At 50.7% G+C, this 22443-nt stretch overlaps 1 protein-coding gene across 1 annotated transcript in view; it reads right to left on the reverse strand.

Annotated features, from left to right (window-relative positions):
- Nucleotides 1-22443, reverse strand: part of SNTG2 (syntrophin gamma 2) — a 120155-nt gene that overhangs the window by 57963 nt on the left and 39749 nt on the right. Inside the window, exons 2-4 of the mRNA XM_059889545.1 lie at nt 16162-16299; nt 6384-6440; nt 6242-6299 (exon numbers count right to left, since the gene is read on the reverse strand). Coding sequence (XP_059745528.1) covers nt 6242-6299; nt 6384-6440; nt 16162-16299 — 253 coding nt within the window. The remainder of the gene's footprint in view (nt 1-6241; nt 6300-6383; nt 6441-16161; nt 16300-22443) is intronic.

The following is a 22443-nucleotide window of genomic DNA, read 5'->3' on the forward strand; positions in this document are numbered from 1 at the left end:
ACAATCCTGGCTCGGCAGACAAGCAGACACGCAGTGTCCCCCCAGGAGGAGGCAGCCTTCCGCCACACAAGCGTCACTTCAGATCAGAGGGTGAACTATCAGAAAATGTTATGCACACCTCTACACTCACTGCAAACATGTATGTGATCCTCTAGGTCCTTTGTTGGAAAAGCTCTTTGGTCCTCACTATAAAGCCCAGAACTGCTGGTGCTGGTTACTCCAGCCGTGGTCCCGTGACCCAGAGTCGGAGAAGGAGAAACTGCCCTTCACAGACCCGAGTGCCCAGAGCATCCTTTCCGCCGTGTGGTCCACCGTCGGCCGGGTCTGCTGTTTATGAACCACAGCATCCTGCTCTGGAATTTACCACCGGGTCTGACGTGTCAGTCACCTCTTGCTGTCGGTGAAGAATGACCTAAGCCGACTCTTTAGCTGTTTCACCACCTGAAGTTTACACATTGTGAGCAGACGAGAGTGCCAGCGCGTGCATCTGAGGCGATCCAGACGAGCTTTTCCTCCGGTAATTCAGGGTTAAGGTAACTCATCCAGGAAGCCTGCCCTTCAGTGCGGAGCTCACCAGCACCCTGAGCGATTGGTGCTGCCAGAGGAGCTAAGTGGGGAGACAGATACCTGACCCAGAGGCGCCGAGAGACGGGGCGCTGGGGGAGAGGGCGGGAAGCCCTCGTCCAGCCTCCGATCACTCAGTCTTGGCTCAAAACGGGGGAAAACTCCACCAACTTTGAAAATAAAGATGACACCATCTGAAGAGCTGTGCTGAGGTTCCATCCTTAGAGGACACGCAGGGTGCGTGGAGCCCCACAGCCAGCAGACTTGGTAGGGACGCCTGCTTGGATCCACGCAGAGGCCCAGCCGCTGTGGCTGCAGGTGGGAACGCTGCGGGGGCTGACCTGGGGGCGGGGGACACAGAAGCCCCTGCCCCGCCTGTGACTTTTTGCAGCAGATGGCTGCCGTGGGATGGGGCAGGGGGTACTCAGTGGCAGGCCTGGAGGACCAGAGCTCTGGGCTTCTTGACAGCTGACTCCTGTAGGGAGAAGCCCACAGGGACAGGGTGGGGAGGGTGGTAGGCGGCTGGGCAGAAGCGGAGTCCTGGCGTCGTAGCAGCTCTCCCACAGGCTCTGCACCCCCGACCTGACCGCCTGCCTGCATCCTACCAGGCTCCGTGCAGCTCTGCCTGGCGACCAGCAGGCTGCCGTCCAGCGCCTGCTCTTGGGGCTTCTCCAGGGTCCCGCCTGTGAAGCAGTCAGTCCAGGGAGCACTGGCTCGGTTCCTGGGTCCGGAACAGGGACCCGCCCAGGACCTGGGGGGTCGTCACCATGGCGATGTGCTCCCCTCCCAAGGAGCCCACAAAGGGGGTTGAACCACCATCAGAGCAGCTGCAGACCAAAGGGCTGGAAGGTTGATAAAGTGAAGTCGCTCAGTCGTGTCTGACTCTCTGCGACCCCATGGACTGTAGCCCACCAGGTTCCTCCATCCATGGGACTTTCCAGGCAAGAATACTGGAGTGGGCTGCCATTTCCTTCTCCAGGGGATATTCCCAACCCAGGGATTGAACCTGGGTCTCCCACATTGCAGGCAGACACTTCACTGTCTTAGCCACCAGGGCAGCCCTGGAAGGTCAGTGATATGCTTTTAAAAACAAACATTCTCTTCACTTTACGAGAAAGTTTGACCACAGACACCATTGGGATGGGCTGTGAACAGCCGCATTCCCTGAAGAGGTTGCCCACTTCCTGAACCTGGTACGTGGACTCCTCGGGGGACAGAGGGCACGCGGCCTCAGAAGGAATGCCAAGGCAGGAGCTGCGGTGTACATGGAGGAGACAGAACCAGAGGGGAGGCAAGGACCAAGGGGAAGAGAAAGCTTCACACTGAATCAGCCAAATCCATTAATTAAAGAAATCTCACAGTTGCGGCAAGAAGCTCATCGCCGATCTTGTCTGACGGCAGCACTTCATGGAAGCGAGACACCAAACGCAGGTGAATGTGCTGGAGAAAAACAGCACACAAGGCCTCGGGGGACCTCACACCCCAGGAGGCTCCGCAGTGTCCCTGAGCTCCGTTTGACAGATCTCGAGGCCGTGCCGCCAGAAGGCAAAGTGTGGCGACACAGTGTCTAAGCACCTGTGACAACCACATATCCAGGCCCGATGTCCGGCCAACGTGGGAAGCCCCCGCCCCACCCTGACCCCGTGGCAAGGACAGTGAAGCCACAACTGGGCACGTGACCTCCCTGCGCCTTTCCCCCCCAGCTCCAGGGTGGTGCCCCAACGTTGCCCAGGTACTGGAACATTCTCTGGACAGCAACCTGAGCAGTTTTTAATGTAAAACTTCTGACCCTGCTTTGGACCACCCCCAAACAACCCCCTTGGCCCCCTCAACCCCTTACTCATAAATAAGACCCAAGTCCCTTTCCAGGACGAGACGCTGAGGACCTGCCCCAGCCTTCCATCCCTCCTCTCCTCCCCAGCTACCCTCCCCAACTGGCTCCCCCTGTTTCTGAGCAAACAGGCCCATCGACCCTTCATCTTGCATCTTTTACAAGTGTGGGATGCTGCCCGGCAGGGCCTGCTCACACCTTACTCTGCTTGATTCAAATATTTGCTTAAGCATCATCCACGGAGAGATTTCCACTGACCACCTTGTAACAACAGAGATGCTCCGTCCACTGCTCGGCACGCCCCAGCATCGTTTAATTTTCTTCAGGGCAGTGGTCACTGTCTGAACGTGTATTGTGATCTGTTCACTGACGGCCAGTTTCCTCCCACTGGACACAAGTGTACACGAGCAGTGTCTGCCCGGAATGCCCAGAAGAGTCTGATCCATACAAGGCGGCCATCGAGAGCAGGCGGGTAGGTCTGAGGATGAATAACTGAATAAACGGTTTTATATTCTGCTCTGACCTCTGAAACTCCAATATTTTGGCCACCTGACGTGAAGAACTGACTCATTTGAAAAAACTGAAAGATTGCAGGCGAGAGGAGACGGGGATGACAGAAGATGAGGTGGTTGGATGGCATCACCGACTCAATGGACATGAGTTTGGGTAAACTCCAGGAGTTGGTGATGGACAGGGAGGCCTGGCGTGCTGTGATTCATGGGGTCACAAAGAGTTGGACAAGACTGAGTGACAGAGCTTAACTGAACCGAACGGTTTCCAGCCGCCCAATCCTTAGATGCAACGCCAGGTGGACATCAGGATGCTGACCCCTCTGGTCCCCACATGAAGCAGGAGAGAAGCCCTCCAGCTCCAGGTCCCCTCTGGGGTGACTGCAAACCTGCCTCCTCAGGGAGGGGACCAAGCCAGGCACAGCCCTGCGGGAGGGTCCCCAGCCCTGCCCCTGAGGGTCTCACCCCCAGGAGAAACCCTAACTCGGTGGGCTGCTGGGTGGGGTGCAGGTTACTGGGTTATCAGCGTCTCGTGCACCTGCCTCACGTGTGTGGACAACTTCCCGGAGCCTGGGCCCCTGCACACTGAGGACCCTCCTGACACCGACACATGCGGCAGCTCAGCCAAGGGTCCCCCTGCCTGCAAGATGCACGTGTCCTGAGCCAAACCCTGAACATGTGAACTTGGTGAGGCCATCCCAGGTCCGAGATCTCAGCTCACTGAGCATTTAATTCAGGAGTGCAGGGTGTAGAACACTCACAGTGAAGAGAGGAGGGCGTGGGTGGGACGGTCACAGCAGATGAAGGGGCGCCCTGGCGTGGGGCGGGGCTGCTCCCCAGCCTGGCCGGGGCAGGATGTGGGGATGGAGAGGAGGCCCGGGCGGGCGGGATGCAGGACCCAGGACCCAGAAGTGCAGGAGGCAAGGAAGACCTGGTTGGGAGACTCACTGGGTTTGAGATGCTCGGGACGCTTCCTGGAGCTGGAGAGCAGAGTCTGCTTTCCGGGAGAATCGTGTCTGCATATGCGGGCCCTGCCTAGGGGACCAGACCCAGGGGGCTGCAGACACGGAGGAGGTGATCCTGTCACCCTGCAGGCCGCCTTGGCCCATTCACACCTCCGCAGAGAAGGGAGATGCTCTTCCTGAGCTGAGCAATCTTTTTCTGATTTTAATCTTATTCCTGAGAGGGTAACAGGCAGGAAGGCCAGGGGTCTCCAAATGGAGCAAATAGGTCGCCTGTGGCAGACACGTTTCTCTCTCTTAAATGGCAGGAGGAAGCCAACCACAAGTGTTAGATCTTTTCCTTCTTTACAAAATTAAAGGGAGGTTTCTCTTACATTCTGTGCTGCCACGACAACACCTGGCTCCACCTGAACTGAACTTTCTCAAACCTTGAGCTAACCAACGCATTTTCCTTACAGAAATGTGTGTCGTAAGCTATGTTAAAGAACTGTGTATTTACCCCGGACTCTGCGTTTCTTCAAGTCGTGAGGGCTCTGAGTTTTGAGACATCTCCTTTTTCTAATTAGCAGCCTGCTAGTAGCTAAAGAGGAGCAGGGGCACTCTTTCTGCCGGCTTCTGACGTCTATGTCAGAAGCCTTCTCTGTCTCTTTTACACTTTAATGAAACTGTATTACACGAAAGCTCTGAGCGATCAGCCTTGTCACTGAACCCGGACTGAATTCCTCCAGGAGCCAAGAATCCCAGTGTCTTTCACGGCTCAGCAACAACCTTTCATTCCCCTGTTCTCATCCTTTTCTGAAACATATTCATACCCACAAATTTAAAAATTTACTTACAAAAAAGAACTAAGAATGTTCACAAGCAGATTTGAGCAATCCTTCCCACAATCATTAATCAGCCAGCCAGATGGTTATGGTCACCCAGAAATGACTATACACTCCGAGTTCAGCAACAACTTGATTCATTCTCCTTGCAGACCCTCGATCTAAACACAGGGGCCACTGAGCCCTGCAAGCTCTTCAGCTGCATAATTGCAGCGCTTGTCTTATACAACAAAAGGATGTCAGTCCAACAGAAGTGTATGCTTCTTTGAAGTGCTTTGAAAACCTTGAAAAAGAACAGCCATTTGGCTCAGAGACCTGGGTCCTCATGGTTATAATTAAAGCCATATTTCCTGATAAGACTGGAATCCTTTTGTGTCGCCAAGAAGAGCAGCATAGGAGGGCCAGGCTCTTGTTTTTCCCTCCTAACAACGGCTGGGGGCTCTCCAGGAAAACCATCCCCTGCGGAAGGCAGGTGGCTTTATGGGCTCAGGACCCTTAATGCCCACAATGTGCGATCCACCTGCTGTACACTTTAAGGGTGGGCTTTGTGACTCTGCTGGAAAGAGGGGAAACTGCAGTCAAGCTGCATCCTGAGTGTCCTTTTGGTACAAAAGAGTCTTTATGCAGAACACACGTGTTGTTAAAACCTCTTTTCTGCACGGCTGACGTCAAAGCCACAATGGGGGCTTCACCTCACCATGAACAGTCCCTGCAGGAAATCAGGACCGTGAGACCTCTGGAAGCATGAGGCCCGAGGTCACCAGGCTGTGCCAGCAGGCCCCCTGCTGATGTGGACCAGGTCTGAGCGTCCTGGGGGAAAGCGTGACTTGTTCCCCCAGCCTAGGAGTCCAGGAATCTCATCCAGGACCTGTCAACACCCTGGCCCTCGACCTCATCCCCTTCAACACTCAGGCTGGCCCTCGACAACGTGGGCTTCACGTTCGGGGCCAGGTGTCCGTCTGCCCGGGTCAGGCGGGATCACCTCCTAGACCTGCAGGAAGGACCTGATAGAAAGGCAGATGGGCGGCCCGGGGAGCAGAGGAGCCCGGAAGAGCTGGATTCAAAAGTGCCATGAAGTGAGTTTATCAGAAAAATATGCACTTTGATGTAAAGCCACCTGCCCAGTACTCACTCGCTCTCACCCTCAACCCTACACACTCTGACCTCCCGGGAGAGGCAGCTCTTCCCAAAGCCATCATCACCGTTTCAGCACCACGGCCAGCGGCCTCCCTGCCTGGCCCCATGGCTGTGACGCGATTTTACACCCAAACCTCGTCACACTGACCCTCCTTTCACTGCACCCACCAGAGGTCTGTCTTTTCTGAGAAATCACTGCCATGTCCGTGTCTCCTGGGGTCAACGTGATGCCACACTGTGGGTCAGTATCTCTCTTAAGGGCTGGCGGGATCGGGGATGAGAGCGCAGACAGCTGTGAAATAAGACGGCAGGCGGATGGCCAGGCGACACACACAGCGGCTATCTTCCCGCTGAAAACAGAGCTCTATACTCCAAACTGCGGCCATGCACACACGGTCATGCGGCTGCTTTTACCTGCAAGGTCTCTGAATATCTTCGATATGACCACAGGGACGCCGTGTTCCACGCCGCCCTGGAAGACAGGCACAGGGGTGCAGTGAAGTCGGATTGGGGACCTTCACAGGGAAGTGTCGGGGGAAAAGCAACGCATTCATACCTTTATGCTCAGGCCCAGGCCGCCCACAGGCTGTCTGCGAAGCGTAACAGTTCTGTGCTTTAAAAAATGTAGAAAACAAGCCCAGTTTAGGTTAAAATGGACAATCAGAAAGTGAATGCAAAATGTATACATTAACTTCTTTATTAAAACTTCAGACATATGGGGGACATATGTATACCTATGGATGATTCATGCTGATGCTTGGCAGAAACCAACATAATTCTGTAAAGCAATTATCCTTGAATTTAAAAATTTTAAAAAACTTCAGTAGCCATTTATATTTCCAAAGGGGAGCTGCCTAATCACTGCAGCAACAGCACCATTTCAAACCTGCACTCGGCAGTGCTACAGGGAAACAGACGGCCTGGTAAGAAACAGCCGCACCGTGCTGGTTTAAGATCCACCCCGAGCTCCTGTAAAGTCGGTCATCTCACCCCGTTCTGGCTCTGAGGGATGGAGGCCCCGTTCCCAGGCAGCAGATGGGGAGGCTACAGAGCGCATGCTCAGCCCTCCGTTTCTAAAGTCTGTCATCTCCCCTGACCCCCAAAGAGGCTGCCTGCGCACCGTGCTGCTCTGCACAGCTCACCATTTTCAGATCAGTCGTCAAGTAATCGATGCTAACTTGTGAACGATCGACCATTTCACGTCCTGACCCAATTTAAAGCTGCCAGTGCTGACGAGAAGCCAAGACTAACCCTGCCATGGCTGACGAGTCGGTCACGCCACCTCTCAAGTGTTCCAACATGTAAGGTGTGTGTTTGGTCTAAACTGACTATTTGTCAGTGAACAGGGTTGGCCAAGGATTGATGAAGTGGTGTAGGAAGCGTGTTCACCTCCAAAAGTAGCAATGGGAATAATAAAAAGGATGCACATTGCTTTGGTAATTTCTGTAAAAATTGGAGAGATTCACAGCAAATATGCTGGCATATGGCCAATATGGAGGGTAATTACTTAGGGTTCTGCTTACTACTTTTCAAATGTTGAAAAATTACATAATTAAAGGAAAAAATTATAAAATGTTTAGTAGACTATGCAAAACACTTTGCTATTATGATTTTTACTTAAAGTTTCACTGAAAGACAAATTTTTGTGTCTTATTTGCACACTTATATGCACACTCACACAAACACATATAAACCATTATTTATTCTATCCTTAAGCTAAATCACAGTGTAAACTTTTATAATGAATTTGGCCCATCTATTCACTCTTTGTGGGCTTCCCAGATGGCTCAGTGGCAAAGAATCTGCCCGCAATGCAGGAGATGCAGGTTCAATCCCTGAGTCAGGAAGATCACCTGGAGGAAGAAATGGCAACCCACTCCAGGGTTCTTGCCTGGAGAATCTGTGGACAGAGGAGGCTGCCTGGCTACAGTCCATGGGGTTGCAAGAGTCGGACATGACTAAGCACACACACACACATTCAGTATCTCAAGGTTTTCATGTTCTCAAAGCCAATCTGTCCTTGTTGAAGAGAAGAAGACTATGGATTGAGTCCACACACATTTACTGGGCGAATGCACGGTGCTGAGGGCCAGGACCAGGGCAAATTCCACAAGAGTCAGAGTCGCCGATGTCCCGGCAGCTGGGAAATTCCTAAGAACTCGCTGACAATCCATCCTCCACTTGTTGTGAAAACGCTGTCCGCCCTCCTCAGAGACCATGAGACTGGCCTCCCGGTTAAACCCTCAGCTCCCGCCTCCACCCACCGGCGGCGCCCAGGTCCCCCCTCAGGACCGACCCCTGCTCTCCAGGACCCCTTCTGTGTCTTTCGGACCCATTTACATGCAGGCCCCCCCAACTATCACCAGTCCTTGCCTGTGGAAACAATTCTTCTGGAAATGACCCACCCAAGGAAAAGGGCGGTGGCCCCTCTAAGGCATGCAGACTTCAAACAGGACTGACTCCTCAACAGCACGTGTACAGGGCTAGCTGGCGATTGCCACAAGCAGGGTTTCTCCCAACTCAAAGTAAGCCAGTCAGTCAGTCACAAGCCTTGAGGTTGGCTCGGGGCCAGCATACAAAGTGCCCAGAACACAGAGAGAAAGGTTCTGGGCCCGATTCTAATTTCTCTGATCACTCTGTAGATCTGTGATACGAGCGGGACAAAACCTGTGAAGAAGGCCAAGCACACAGGACACAAGCGATTCCAGAAGAGAAACAGGAGCAGACGCCCCAGGACCTGCCTGAGGTCCCTCATCATGGGCCAGAGGAGCAGGGGACGGACGGGGAGAGCAGGTGTCCCCCAGGGCCTTCGGGGGACGGACGGGAGAGCAGGTGTCCCCCAGGGCCTTCAGGGGACGGACGGGGGGAGCAGGTGTCCCCCAGGGCCTTCGGGGGATGGACGGGGAGAGCAGGTGTCCCCCAGGGCCTTCGGGGGATGGACGGGGACAGCAAGTGTCCCCCAGGGCCTTCGGGGGATGGACGGGGAGAGCAGGTGTCCCCCAGGGCCTTCGGGGGTCAGACGGGGAGAGCAGGTGTCCCCCAGGGCCTTCGGGGGATGGAAGGGGAGAGCAGGTGTCCCCCAGGGCCTTCGGGGGACGGACGGGAGAGCAGGTGTCCCCCAGGGCCTTCGGGGGACGGACGGGGGGAGCAGGTGTCCCCCAGGGCCTTCGGGGGACGGACGGGGAGAGCAGGTGTCCCCCAGGGCCTTCGGGAGATGGACGGGGACAGCAAGTGTCCCCCAGGGCCTTCGGGGGACAGACGGGGAGAGCAGGTGTCCCCCGGGGCCTTTGGGGGTCCCATACCCATGTCCTCCACCAACTCAGGGCTCGCCGGCGTCGGGTCCTGGCTCCCGTGTCCCATCTGCCCTCTGCGTCTCCATCACTACAACCGCCAGCTCCCTTGCTGCGCCAGGGCCCCCTAACCACTCACCTGTCTTCTCTAGCTCGTGGTTTTCATTCCTGAGATTTCTTTAGATCTACTTTGCAGCTCTGGCTTTTTGTTTCCAGATGTTATCTAACTGGTACACTGAGATTCCAATTTCATTTATTTTCTTTATTCGCTTTCGCTGGTTTCACAAAGGCTGGATCGCTGTATACAATCTCTCCTTCCTCTGTCAGACTGTTAGAACCTTCTGTTTAGTCTTCAGACACAGTGAACACACGCCCTTCACGTGACGCACTTGGCTCTCACAGCTCGACGTCTCTGCAGACCCACCTCTGCACCTCCGCTCGCGGTGGCTTTCTTCCCTGGCGAGAACCCGGACTGGGAGTCCTCTCAGGCCCCGGTGGAGAGCGTGCATGTTCCTCCAGAAGGCCTGCACCAGGCCTGCGTGCACCAGGGCCCCCTGAACCTGACACCACCTGACTGCATTTTCAGCAGGAGGATCTTCAGGCCGCACGGGAAGCGTGAACCACAGCACGAGACCCGAGTGAGGGGCGGTCGGGATGAGTGTCCTCAGGGGCGTTTGCCTGGCTTTGTCCCTCCTCCTTCAGAAGCCAACGCTGGCCAGGCAAGAATTCTTTCGCGGGGGGCACTGTCTTCAAGCTCACTCTCTCCCCGTGTGACTTGGGACCTCCTCCCTCTGGGTGGACGGACTACGGTCAGTCGTTTCCCCTGGCTCAGCCCAGGGCCTCCTCCTGAGGTCCGCTCTCCCCATGTTGCCCAGCTCAAGCTGGGCAGCAAACACCAGTCCAGAGACTGGTCCAGCTGGGCTCACACGGTGAACTGTCGCCAGAATTGCCAGTGTCTCGCGCCGCCTGCCCTTCTCTCCTCTCGCTGCTCCGGGTGCGACCTTGAGAAGTGACAGGCAGCACTAGATCCTCAGGCAGCAGAGCAGCAGCTACGTGCTGCCGCAACCCCGTAATGAACCCTGTGAGCTCACCAACAACTTCTGCCGTTTCTTCCCAAACCGAAGGTATGGAGTTCTCTAAAATACATTTCAGCCATAAATGTGCAATGACTTAAAGTGCCAGATACAACACAGAGATCTTTTCAATTCTTTCTTCCTGTCACTACTTTTTACTCCATCACCGCATTCATTCAAGCCACAAATGTAACCTTACAATTTAGAAAAATAAAATAAGTCAAATGTACAGACACAACCATAAACATAAAGCAATCTAAACAAAAAGTCTGAAACATAACAAGCCAGCTTCTTCATATGGCAAAGCACATTCTCTCTTTAGGAGATAATTAGAAAACCCCGTCAGTCAGTTCAGTCGCTCAGTTGTGTCTGACTCTTTGCGACCCCATGAACTGCAGCACGCCAGGTCTCCCTGTCCATCACCAACTCCCGGAGTTCACCCAAACTCATGTGAATCCAGTCAGTGATGCCACCCAGCCATCTCACCCTCTGTCGTCCCCTTTTCCTCCTGCCCCCAATCCCTCCCAGCATCAGAGTCTTTTCCAATGAGTCAGCTCTTCGCATGAGGTGGCCAAAGTACTGGAATTTCAGTTTCAGCATCAGTCCTTCCAAAGAACACTCAGGACTGATCTCCTTTAGGATGGACTGGTTGGATCTCCTTGCAGTCCAAGGGACTCTCAAGAGTCTTCTCCAACACCACAGTTCAAATGCATCAATTCTTTGGCGCTCAGCTTTCTTCACAATACAACTCTCACATCCATACATGACCACTGTAAAAACCATAGCCTTGACTAGTTGGCAAAGTAATGTCTCTGCTTTTGAACATGCTATCTAGGTTGGCCATAACTTTCCTTCCAAGGAGTAAGCGTCTTTTAATATCATGGCTGCAATCACCACCTGCAGTGATTTTGGAGCCCAAAAACATAAAGTCTGACACTGTTTCCACTGTTTCCCCATCTATTTCCCATGAAGTGATGGGACCGGATGCCATGATCTTTGTTTTCTGAATGTTGAGCTTTAAGCCAACGTTTTCACTCTCCAGTTTCAATTTCATCAAGAGGCTTTTTAGTTCCTCTTTCCTTTCTGCCATAAGGGTGGTGTCATCTGCATATCTGAGGTTATTGATATTTCTCCCAGCAATCTTGATTCCAGCTTGTGCTTCTTCCAGCCCACGGTTTCTCATGATGTACTCTGCATAGAAGTTAAATAAGCAGGGTGACAATATCCAGCCTTAACATAACTCCTTTTCTTATTTGGAACCAGTCTGTTGTTCCATGTCCAGTTCTAACTGTTGCTTCCTGACCTGCATATAGGTTTCTCAAGAGATAGGTCATGTGGTCTGGTGTTCCCATCTCTTTCAGAATTTTCCAAAGTTTACTGTGATCCAAACAGTCAAAGGCTTTGGCATAGTCAATAAGGCAGAAATAGATATTTTCCTAGAACTCTCTTGCTTTTTCGATGATCCAGCGGATGTTGGCCATTTGGTCTCTGGTTCCTCTGCCTTTTCTAAACTCAGCTTGAACAACTGGAAGTTCACGGTTCACGTATTTGCTGAAGCCTGGCTTGGAGAATTTTGAGCATTACTTTACTAGCATGTGAGATGAGTGCAATTGTTCGGTAGTTTGAGCATTCTTTGGCATTGCCTTTCTTTGGGATTGGAATAAAAACTTTTCCAGTCCTGTGGCCACTGCTGAGTTTTCCAAATTTGCTGGCATATTGAGTGCAGCACTTTCACAGCATCATCTTTCAGGATTTGAAATAGCTCCACTGGAATTCCATCACCTCCACTAGCTTTGTTTGTAGTGATGCTTTCTAAGGCCCACTTGACTTCACAATCCAGGATGTCTGGCTCTAGGTGAGTGATCACACCATCGTGATTATCTGGGTCGTGAAGATCTTTTTTGTACAGTTCTTCTGTGTATTCTTGCCACCTCTTCTGTTAGGTCCATACCATTTCTGTGGGCTCGATAAAGGACAGAAAACCCAGAGATTTAACTATTCGGAGTGCCATGTTGATTGGAAGAGACAGGAATACAAATGAAATATAAAATCGCCAATTCTAGACTCTGATGTTGAATCAGCAGGTCTGAGAATCTGTGGGTTTTATAAAAGGGTAAACTCAGCTTTCTCTCCCTCTTTCCTGATAAGAACATCCACCCAGGACAGATACAGTGCTTATTTTTTCAGCAGTTTCACGAACACTAATAGAGGTCTACTCCTTAATCCTGTCTTCTCAAACAGACAATAAAGAGTGTAAGTGCAACCCAAGGTGTAAAGCTCAGTGCAACTGGGTCAGGTTCCAAGAGAACCAGATCCCCTCCAGTCTCACTTGTGAGCAAGTCCTCGTCACAGAGCCTGTTGGTTGTGAAGCAAGCATGAACCTCCCACTGACAACAGAGCTCGAAATGTAAGGATCAGTCAGCAGCATTATTTCTGTTAAGAAAGCTGACCTTGGAATTGAAAGCACCAGTGTGAGCCACCCCCGCAGGAGTGGGGTGTCTGCCCTTAGACTCTGACAGGCCTTGCGGCCCCAGTGACAAGCCGACCCCTGCCTGATCTCACATGGGTGGTGGTGTTGTTCAGATGCTCAGTCGTGTCCGACTCTTTACAACCCCGGGGACTGCAGCATGCCAGGCCTCCCTGTCCTTCACCATCTTCCAGAGTTTACTCAAGTTCATGTCCATTGAGTCGGTGAGGCCATCCAACCATCTCATCCTCTGTCATCCGCTTCTCCTCCTGCCCTCGATCTTTCCCAGCATCAGTGTCTTTTCCTAAGAGTTGGTTCTGCCCATCAAGTGACCAAAGTATTGGAGCTTCAGCATCAGTCACGGACGGGGAGACGCAGTAAGTGTGTGTTGAATCCAGTGATGCGTTTTTCATCTCCTGGGACCCACATAGGGACTCAGGGTTCAGTGAGGTGTGAAATCCACACTCATTTCTGCTGCTGATCAGCTGGGGAATAATTATTCCATCTCCCTCTCCTGCAACTCAGAGTAATTTTAGATGATGGAAAATAAGTGCTCTCCATCAGGTTTCCTGTTGGAGGTTAACATTGAAACACTCAGCAATATGAACATAAGAGAATCACTGTGTCCTGACACCCCCAGAGGTGCTGCATGATCTGTAGAAATAGCCATGACTGTTGCTGGAAGTTGTCTTTTTCATTCTCCAAACACATGATAAATTCTCAGGTCAAAGTTAGTTTTATTTTTAGTTTTAGTTTTATTTGTGAGGAACACAGGTTTCAACTGTTTCTCCAATCAGTGGGATTGAATTCCAGTGGGATTCTGAGTCTGGTGTAGAGAAGGCATTCTGATCTCAGGAGCTGAACATGTTCTTCTTGGTCCAAAAACGTCCTCTGAGTCCACCTCACAATTACCCAGCCCAGATACACACGTCGATTCAAGAATATTTCACTCCTTTCCTACAAATGAGGCTTCCTCTGGAAGCAGCAGAGATCAGTAAAGATGGAGCCAGGAGGCTGACAACATAACCTCGGAAACCACCCTTTGATATACAGCAGGCAATTCCAACATCAAGCTTCAGGCACCAATAAATCACTTGAAACCATAAACATAAATTTATGAACATACACCCACTTTTCTTATGAAGGAACCAATAATTTTCATCAAGAAGGTAACCTTGGGCAGAGAATCTGACAATGAATTCTAAAAAGTATAATTTATTTTTCTTGGACAATACACAGGAATCTGTATGCAGGTCAAGAAGCAACAGTTAGAACCAGAAATGAAACAACAGATTGGTTCCAAATTGGGGAAGGAGTACATCAAGGCTGTATATTGTCACCCTGCTATTTAACTTATGTGCAGACTACATCATGAGAAATGCCGGGCTGGATGAAGCACAAGCTGGAATCAAGATTGCCTGGAGAAATATCAATAACCTCAGACATGCAGATGGCAGAAAGTGAAGAGGGATCAAAGAGCCTCTTGATGAAAGTGAAAGAGGAGAGTGAAAAAGCTAGTTTAGAACTCAACATTCAAAAAAAGAAGATCATGGCATCTCGTCCCGTCACTTCATGGAAAATAGACGGGGAAACAGTGGAAACAGAAAAGCTATGACCAACCTAGACAGCATATTGAAAAGCAGAGACATTACTTTGCTGACCAAGGTCCATCTAGTCATGGCTATGGTTTTTCCAGTGGTCATGTATGGATGTGAGAGTTGGACTGTGAAGAAGGCTGAGCGCTGAAGAATTGATGCTTTTGAACTGTGGTGTTGGAGAAGACTCTTGAGAGTCCCTTGGACTGCAAGGAGATCCAACCAGTCCATCCTAAAGGAGATCAGTCCTGAATGTTCATTGTAAGGACTGATGCTGAAGCTGAAACTCCAATACTTTGGCCACCTGATGCGAAGAACTGACTCATGTGAAAAGACCCTAATGCTGGGAAAGATTGAAGGCAGGAGGAGAAGGGGATGACAGAGGATGAGAAGGTTGGATGGCATCACCAACTCAACGGACAAGAGTTTGAGTGGACTCTGGGAGTTGGTGATGGACAGGGAGACCTGGTGAGCTGAAATCCATGGGGTCGCAAAGAGTCAGACACGACTGAACTGGACACTATAGTATAGAAACATTACCTGTTTTTACTATAACTTATCTGAAACTTTCTACTGATTTCAAATTCACCATTAAGAAAGGTGACACTTTTAAGTGGTTACAGAATCACCCTGGCTGCTTCCTCCTGATCCCTCTCCACCCACGACCCATGGTCCTGAGAACACGTAGAAGATAATCAGCAAAGGGAAGGTCTTGTGCAGCTGAGCAGGAGGCCGCCCTGCCTGTTGGAGAGGGGCACTCTTGGCTCCAAGGGACTCTTCTAAGAGCTAGAGGAGGCGGCTTTGCAGGATCCATGGGGTGGGGTGGGGGTGTCCTTGAGATGCAGAACCAGGGCCTGAGGATCCAGGGGGAGCGTCCTGTCTCCCACCCTCATTGTGAGGCTCCACCACCCTGGATGTGCAGGGGATGCCCTCAACCCAGGCCCGCAGCCAGAATGGGGGCAGGACCTGGGTGGGGGGGCAGCCTTGGGCTCCAGGACAGAAGGAGGAGGACGCCATCTAGGGGGAGACATGCTTGTGAGGACATGGAGGCAAGGTCATGGCGCGCCCTGATGATAGCACATTGACCACAGGACTGTGGACAGACCAGGTGGAAGCATCCTGCCCACATCATCTCTGCGGTAAAGGTTACAAGGACTCAGAAATCCCACAAACAAGGGGTCTCCAGCGCCCCTAGAAGAGCCAGCCCACCTGGGGATGGCAGACCTTGGGGTACTTCCAGAATTCTTCCAGAATGTATCCATAGCCACTTAAGCCCACTGGGAGGAAAATAGGAAACTTCAAATATAACGTGTTATATATTTAATACATCATCTGCAGTAGTCTCAAGTTAAATTTGGAGATAAAACTTGAAAAACCATTATTTCCTAATCTTTATTCAATATTCTAAAACATCCAATACATGTTTCTTACCTTTAAGAACATTTCACTTATAACTGAAGCCAAGAAGGACCAAGCTTTATGTGAAAACTCTATTTGCATCCATGGAGGCAAGGACAGGTGGACGCTGAAGAGCACATGCTATACTTTCTCTGCCTGTGGTTCCGGGCAGAAACCCTGGAGTTATTACTCCTTCAGGAAGGAGACGAACTTGCTCATCACAGCTTTCTAGTTTCCCATGAGAATATGCTCAGTCTCATGGTGTGCTGTCTGGGGATGTTTTTAATATAAAGCTCCTCAAGGAAAATATATTAATAAAGAAATTAAGAAAGCCACCGAGAGACCAAACAATGTGAACTTGGAAAGGTACTTTGCTCTGCAGCAACGTGGGCACCTGGACAGGGCTGAGGTCCATCCGGCCATGTCCCGCAGGACCCCCGGGAGCCCCTCTCGTGGATCCGCGTGACACGGTCTAGACAAGCCCTGGGGCTGCAGACACGGAGGCACTTACGTTTGCACTGGGACCGCTGCCACTAACACAGATGACATCCTGTTTCTGAATTGTCAGTACCTCTTTCGTCAGCTTCAGGCGGACGTCATAGGCGTGGCCAGACACTTCGTCGTGCAACAAGGCGATCCCAGTTTTAGTCTGAAACAGAGCAGAGGTGGGAGGCATGAGGGCAGAGAGCAGGGACCCTGGCGAAACGCGCCTGACTCTGAAAAAAGCTGTGTGTTCACCACACACCCACACGTCTAACAAGGCTTTGATTCAGTTCAGTTCAGTCGCTCAGTCATGTCTGACTCTTTGCGACCCCATGGACTGCAGCACACCAGGCCTCCCTGTCCATCGCCAACTCCTGGAGTCTACCCAAACTCATGTCCATTGAGTCCGTGATGCCATCCAACCATCTCATCCTCTGTCGTCCCCTTCTCCACCTGCCCTCAATCTTTCCCAGCATCAGGATCTTTTCTAAGGAGTCAGTTCTTCACATCAGGTGGCCAAAGTATTGGAGTTTCATCTTCAGCATCAGTCCTTCTAATGAATATTCAGGACTGATCTCCTTTAGGATGGACTGGTTGGATCTCCTTGCAGCCCAAGGGACTCTCAGGAGTCTCTTCCAACACCACAGTTCAACAAAATCGTGGGATTTTTAAAATATTTCTTCCTGATCAGTTTTTATAGGATTTGTATAAAACATGTTTTTAGCAAGTGAAGAATGGATGAGTCAGAAAGTCATCCCGGATAAACTAGAGAAGTTGACTCCTCCATGTGGAGTCAGACGTGCCCCAGGCTGAGCGGGGCCTGGTCAGTGGGCGGCACAGGTCACGGGAGACCATTGGAACAGCCACCCCATCCCCCGGGGCCTGCACAGAGCTCTGGCCAGCATGGCCTCGGACACAGCCTGGCACCTGGGGGAGGGAGAGGGCAGGTAGGATGCTTGGCGAGGCTGTCGGGGTCTGGTCCACCGCCCAGGACCAGAGGACAGTCCCAGGGCCTGCAGAGCCCCAGCCAGGCCCAGGGGGCTGAGCGCCGGCCGGGGCCCTGGGGGGCTCAGCACCGACCAGGCCCCGGCAGCTGAGCGCCGGTGGGAGTGAGGCTGGAGCAGAAAGAGTGGGACACACGGGGCCCAAGGGCAGGGCAGTGGACGCCGATCCGTGGTCAACACAGAGCTTTTCCTGCTGAAGGAACTGCACACTGAGAACAAAGAAACGGTAATGCGGTGTGAGTTCCTCTTACAATAACTGAGTGGGATTGAGATTCCTGCTAAAAGACCTTCACTGCAGATAAAAACAGAATATTTAATACATGTCTCGGATCAAAACAGCATTATATATCACCAACATTGCTGTATATACAGTAGATAACCAACGGAGACTGCTGTTCAGGGAACTATAACCCAGTATCTCTCAGTGATCTAGACGGGAAACTGAACCACTTTGCTGTTTCCCTAACACACACACAACACGTGAGGCAGCTGCTCTTGAACCTGGGGCTGCGCGGGGGGCTCAGCAGCCAAGACTCTGCCTGCAAGCGCGCGAGACGTGGGCTCCACCCTGGGTCAGGAGGGACCTGGAGAGGGAAATGGCAGCCCACCCTAGTATTCGTGCCTGGAAAGTCCCATGGACAGAGGAGCCTGGTGGGCTACAGTTCATGGGGTCGCAAACGAGTCAGACATGACTTAGCGACTAAATAAAAAATTTTTAAAAATACTCCAATATGAAATTTTTTCACAGGATCAGATTCACTGGTTGTGATTCACTGAGGACTGTGTCCTCACATTCTCTACAGCGGAAAGTGAGCATCTAAAGAGAACACCAAAGCTCCTTCTCAATGAAATTAATAAACGTCTAAACCTCCACAGGCCAAAGGTGCAAGAATCACGCTCTCGGACACAAATCACAGCAGGGTCCTCTATGACCCACCTCCCAGAGTAATGCAAATAAAAGCAAAAATAAGCAAATGGGACCTGATTAAACTTAAAATGTTTTGCACAACTAAGGAAACTATAAGCAAGGTGAAAAGACAGCCTTCAGAATGGGAGAAAGTAATAGCAAATGAAGCAACTGATAAAGAACTAATCTCTAAAACATACAAGCAGCTTATGTATACCAGAACATAAACAACCCAATCAAAAAATGGGCCAAAGAACTAAACAGACATTTCTCCAAAGAAGACATACAGATGGCTAACAAACACATGAAAAGATGCTCAACATCACTCATTATCAGAGAAATGCAAATCAAAACCACTATGAGGTACCATTTCACACCAGTCAGAATGGCTGCGATCCAAAAGTCTATAAGCAATAAATGCTAGAGAGGGTGTGGAGAAAAGGGAACCCTCTTACACTGTTGGTGGGAATGCAAACTAGTACAGCCACTATGGAGAACAGTGTGGAGATTCCTTAAAAAACTGGAAATAGAACTGCCTTATGATCCAGCAATCCCACTGCTGGGCATACACACTGAGGAAACCAGAAGGGAAAGAGACACGTGTACCCCAATGTTCATCGCAGCACTGTTTATAATAGCCAGGACATGGAAGCAACCTAGATGCCCATCAGCAGATGAATGGATAAGAAAGCTATGGTACATATACACAATGGAGTATTACTCAGCCATTAAAAAGAATACATTTGAATCAGTTCTAATGAGGTGGATCAAACTGGAGCCTATTATTCAGAGTGAAGTAAGTCAGGAAGAAAAACACCAATACAGTATACTAACGCATACATATGGAATTTAGAAAGATGGTAATGATGATCCTGTATGTGAGGCAGCAAAAGAGACACAGATATAAAGAGCAGACTTTTGGATTCTGTGGGAGAAGGCGAGGGTGGGATGATTTGAGAGAATAGCACTGAAACATGTATGTTACCATATGTGAAACAGATCGCCAGTCCAAGTTTGACACATGAAACAGGGCCCGCAAAGCCGGTGCTCTGGGACGACCCTGAGGGATGGGATGGGGAGGGAGGTGGGAGGGGTTTTGGGATGGGGGACACACGTACACCCGTGGCTGATTCATGTCAATGGATGGCAAAAACCACCACAATATTATAAAGTAATTAGCCTCCAATTAAATAAATAAATGAATAAGAAACCATAAAAAAATTTTTAAAAATCACAGTGGAAATAAGAATGTATTTTGAATGGATAATGAAGTTACAGCTCTTTGAAATGGTGTTTCAGAGAATATTTACATCTTTCAATGCATTTTTATTTTTAAAAAGCTGTTGAAAATTGATCTAATCTCAGGGTAGCCAAGGGCCTGTTTTTGTGAATAAAGTTTTATTGGAACAGCCACACCCACCCGGTTACTCTTGTTCATCACCGTTTTTATGCAAATATTACTACATTTGTTTTAAAAGCTGAATCCACCGTTAGAATTCTTTTACAAAGTAAACTCTAGGGCTATACAGCTTCATCAGTGAATTCCACATATTTCAAGAAAAAAAAATTCACCGTCTTTGAGGAAAAACTAAAAAGGAACACCATTTAACTTGTATAAACCCAAGCCAAGCTGGACACAAAAACCCAGGAAGGAAGTTGTAACAAAGTAAATTAACTTATCTATCACCTTCTTGAACATAAATGCAAACATCCTAAAGAAAATATTATCAAACCAGACACAGAAAAATATAAAAATGAAAACACGTCTCGAGCAATGAACAAGGAAGGGAATGTAGCTTTTCACCTGAATGTCAGTGTCATTTACTCTGCGTAACACTCACCCACCAGGGCCTAGTGAGACCCCCCAAACCTCAGGGCTCCTGGGATCTGGAGGGGCCTGCCTGGCGCTTCTCTGTGGGCCTCCTGAGGCCGCAGTCACTCGTGGGGACGGCAGTCGAGTGGGAGTCAGCTCGGGTGGCAGGTCGGCCCCCAGCTGCTCCCATGCTGCCAGCAGCAGACCTTGGGCTGCGCCCAGGCCGCCTCCCCCTGGCCGCTCACAGCAGGCGTCCCCCAAAAGGCTGACCCGAGAGAGGAAGAGCCTGCCCAAAACTGGGGCCGCTTTTTCTGTAAGTCAGCATCGTCACTGCCTGCCCAGGGCTGTGGACACACGCCCAGCCCGAGATGGAGGTGGGGCAGGACCACCCGGGGCAGGAGGATGGGGCTCCTGGGAGCCCCCACACCACAGCTCAGAGCACGGAGACTCTTGCAGGATCGCAAACAAGCCTCGAAAGACACCTGACAAACGTCATTCACAACGAAGCCTTCTAATAAAAGGCACCTTCCCCGACCTTCCGGGAAACCTCTAAATGAGACTCAGAGCATCGGTGATTCTGTGTTGAACATGGAAAACTTCCTCCTGGAGGCTGAGAGAGATGCTCACTAATTTTGTGAGTCTGTAACAGAGAGGCTGGTTGCAACCTCTCAGTAAATGTCACTCTAGAAGGTGAGATGCTAGAATTCTCAGTGCCCCGCTGGGATTCAAACTTCTCGGTTTACCTTTGCCCACCTTGAGGCAGGGAAAAAGACTCCTAAGGGCATAAACAGTTTACAACATTAACAATATTCACAGATGATGATAATGTCCATAAATAGGGCCAGAGAAACGTACAGACATCTGAGAAATTATGGACGTCTAGAAATACGGATGGATAAAAGTGAACTCTATCAGTATGACTCATGCCTTTATACAATAGAACCAGGAGAAAAAAATTTGAGAATATTTCTCCCCCTAAATCATTAGATATTCAAGAATATGCAAAACAACATGCGTACTTAAAATGAGAAAATTTAATCCTTCATTGAAAAATACCAAAGAAATACTGATTAAATAGAGAAACGCCTGTGGATGGGAAACTGTCCCCAAACTGGTCTACACAGTCTCTGTATTCCACCCAGAACGTGAATCAGTCTAGACCTTGACAGAAAGACCCTGATTAAAGGGAAAACAAGGCCAGCAGCAGCTGCAGCGCTGCCAGAAAGGAAGTGGTGGGAGGTTTGCCACTGGTTCTAACATGGATTTTTGTTCATAATTTAGCGTCTATGAAGTCAAGGAGTGCATTACAAAGGATGTTCTTTCAACATTTCGTTGGCAGCCTTACTCTTCATAGTCGAACATGAAACAGCAGGGTATGTTGGTGTTCACTGCATCTTGTCCTTGAAGGAATACAGCACTGTCGATTTATAATAATTGAAATTGTGGGGGGAAATGACACAGAGTTTGGAAAAACGACCACAAGAACACAGGAGAGCCCAGCAGGAGTCCCTCGGGTGCTGGCAGGCGTCGCTGACGGTGAGGAACAAAAAATAAACACCATCGGGACAACGATGAACTCCAAGAGGAAGCTGTAAGCTGGACCCTTACTCTATTCCAGGTGTGTTAAAGATGAATTGAAGATTTCAATAAATATATTCTTGGCTTAGGAAGGCTTTCCTAACAAGGCACAAAAAGCAAAACTACGTGGGAGAAACCGTCACACGCACTCCGGCTGAACGCTCTCCGTCCAAGCACCCGCTGAGGGTGATGCACATGGCTCCGGGCGGAGGGACGGGGGCCTGGGGAGAGGGCAGCGTTGCAGGGACCACACCTCCGGGGCTCCTGACAACGCGCGCCCACCCGCTTTCCGTAAACCTCTGAGTTCAAATGAACATCGGCACCAGCTGAAAATCCACCTGCCTCGTTGACTGAAAGCTGACAGAAAAATAAAAATGAACACGGAGCAAACTCAGAGACCATCGCGTTTGTGGGTGGCCGAGTTCTATCCACCCCCGAGGCCGAGCTCTGTCCACCTCGGAGGCCGGGCTCTGTCCACCCCGGAGGCCAGGCTCTGTCCACCCCAGAGGGTCGAGATCTGTCCACCTTGGAGGCCGAGCTCTGTCCACCTGACCGAGATCTGTCCACCCCGGAGGGCCAAGCTCTGTCCACCTTGGAGGCCGGGCTCTGTCCACCCCAGAAGCCAGGCTCTGTCCACTCCGGAGGGTCGAGCTCTGTCCACCTTGGAGGCCGGGTAGAGCTCTGTCCACCTCGGAGGCCGGGCTCTGTCCACCTCGGAGGCCGGGCTCTGTCCACCTTGGAGGCCGGGCTCTGTCCTCCTCGGAGGCCAAGCTCTGTCCACCCCGGAGGGTCGAGCTCTGTCCACCTCGGAGGCCGGGCTCTGTCCACCCAGGAGGCATCGTCAGCGGAAGAGTCGAGGGGCGAGATGTCTACGCTGTCATGAGTCCTACCTCCTCGGAAATGACGGCTTCCGTCACTTCTTGTGAACTGATACTGCCATCAGGTGTGATGCCAATTTCCAAGGAAAGATCCAAATTATTTTAATTTGGGACACAAAGAAGGGAACTT

The sequence above is a fragment of the Bos taurus genome, chromosome 8 (genome assembly GCF_002263795.3).
Source record: "Bos taurus isolate L1 Dominette 01449 registration number 42190680 breed Hereford chromosome 8, ARS-UCD2.0, whole genome shotgun sequence".
NCBI classification, from domain to species: Eukaryota; Metazoa; Chordata; class Mammalia; order Artiodactyla; family Bovidae; genus Bos; species Bos taurus.